Raw genomic sequence first — 1,807 nt, forward strand, 5'->3', positions numbered from 1 at the left:
AATACTTGCTACATATTTCTCACTAAGAAGTACGTTAATAGTATACTTTTCAATAGTCGAAATTCAAGTAAGTATCTACTATGCCTGACATGATGTGAAATTGAATTAATGGCTTTGGATATTCTTTACAAACGATGATGACGATGGGATGGAAATGCAGTGCATAGCACTGTGTAGCCCAACCCCCACTGTGCACGCTGAAAGATTCTTCTCGCCAACTGAGTTGGATTAGCTCATCTGCCATCCTTCGGCAACTCCCTGACCCGATCCCTGGTGGCTTTCTTAGAGAGCTTCTCTATCTCATAATTCCTCACAGAGGGGCCCGCTAGACTGGTCGCTACACATGGCTGTTAGATGGGATGTACATCCCGGAGGCCCCAACGTTGAAATGCCAGTGGTCTGACGGTCCCCGCTGAGTGAGGCGGAAACTGAGTTTCCGAAACTCGAAAGAGTTTATTACGGGTATACACTCAGATGTGCCGGCGTAGGTAAATATTTTCATATGCGCTGCTTTCCTATCAAAGTTTATCGCAAGTCTGCTCCATTTTGTAATTTTGAGCTTGAGAGATTCTGAAGCCGCTTCAGTAGATGCGTGCAGTGTTAACGCGTACTAAGTTTAGCACTGAGCGCTCTGGATCATTCTTTCTCTGATAGTCTGCATCTTTTGCGTTAAACAAACTCAGAGTGCTCGTCATACCCATGAAGTATGGACCATGATACTCCCGATGCCAGAGTCAATCACTGGCTTCGAAATTGAAACTAGACCCCAGCAACATTCGATCGTTAGAAATAGGCTTACTGGACTGGTTGACAAATGCACGGTTGTGTTTCATCAAATTAGTCATGGTAGTCAGTGAGCTACTACTACAACGAGAGAGAGAGGTAAATAATGCAAAGAGTGGGGCCCGATATAATACCTAATTTAGGTTAACCATTAGATTTAGTTTAAAACTGGGAAAAAAGGAGTTGAAACGAAGGGAAAGAAATACGACTACTATAAAGACGACGATATAGACTCCGGGCAGCTCTAACATAATATCGCATATCATGCGAAAGTGATGACATCGCACGATATATGCTGAGCGAAGCACAGGGAAGGAAATGAACCACCAGAACAGGGTTTACACGGCAGACAGATACAGCTGTGGTTGATTAGGGGAAGTAAGTCAAGTCTACGACGGTACAGGAGACGCTCCTCTTGCTTCTTCGGCACTGGGTAGAATACACCGGGAGTCATGGTGGTGAACATCGACAGTAAGATGGTCGAGAGCGAGAAGACATCGCGATGATTCCCAGGTCATACAGTGGACCATGCTCGCTGCAAAACCAACAGAGGTAGTGTTCAGAAAGAATAATAACCCGCTGTCACTGGTGCTGCACGTGGTGTTGGCGTCTTGTCCAGCAAGTTAATTCGGACACGGCGCATTGGTAGTACCTGGAATGACAAGAAAGAAGAACTAACGAAGCGGGGCGAACGCGAATGCATAAAATGAGACAACTGAGCGAAAGAACACGGGAGCAACTGTTGGGCAAAGGCGGTGGCAGATACGACGTAACTCAGGGGAAAGAAAAGCCGAAGCCTGACAAAAGCCAGGTCAAATGTGAAAGCAATCCTCGACAATTAGACAGTGGTGCAGGAATAGCATGAGACAAAATCGTGATGGGGAACGGTGTGGCATGAGATATAATGTAAGGGTAAGATAGAACAGGTATACACATAGTAGCAGGCCGCCGAATGAAACGCTAGAAAAGAGCTAAACAGGCATCAACAGAGGGAAACCCCACCTTACTCCCAGGCACCCGCTGA

At 46.0% G+C, this 1,807-nt stretch overlaps 1 protein-coding gene across 1 annotated transcript in view; it reads right to left on the bottom strand.

Moving 5' to 3' along the window:
• The window catches only part of Pmar_PMAR028990 (hypothetical protein), a gene marked incomplete at both ends in the record, with an annotated part of 4,372 nt that extends 2,886 nt beyond the window's left edge, over positions 1–1,486 (bottom strand). The window contains one exon of the mRNA XM_002775839.1: positions 1,436–1,486. Within this exon, the coding sequence (XP_002775885.1) occupies positions 1,436–1,486 (51 nt within the window). The remainder of the gene's footprint in view (positions 1–1,435) is intronic.
• Between the last annotated feature and the right edge of the window lie 321 nt (positions 1,487–1,807).

The sequence above is a fragment of the Perkinsus marinus genome (assembly GCF_000006405.1).
Source record: "Perkinsus marinus ATCC 50983 genomic scaffold scf_1104296955288, whole genome shotgun sequence".
Taxonomy (NCBI): domain Eukaryota; phylum Perkinsozoa; order Perkinsida; family Perkinsidae; genus Perkinsus; species Perkinsus marinus.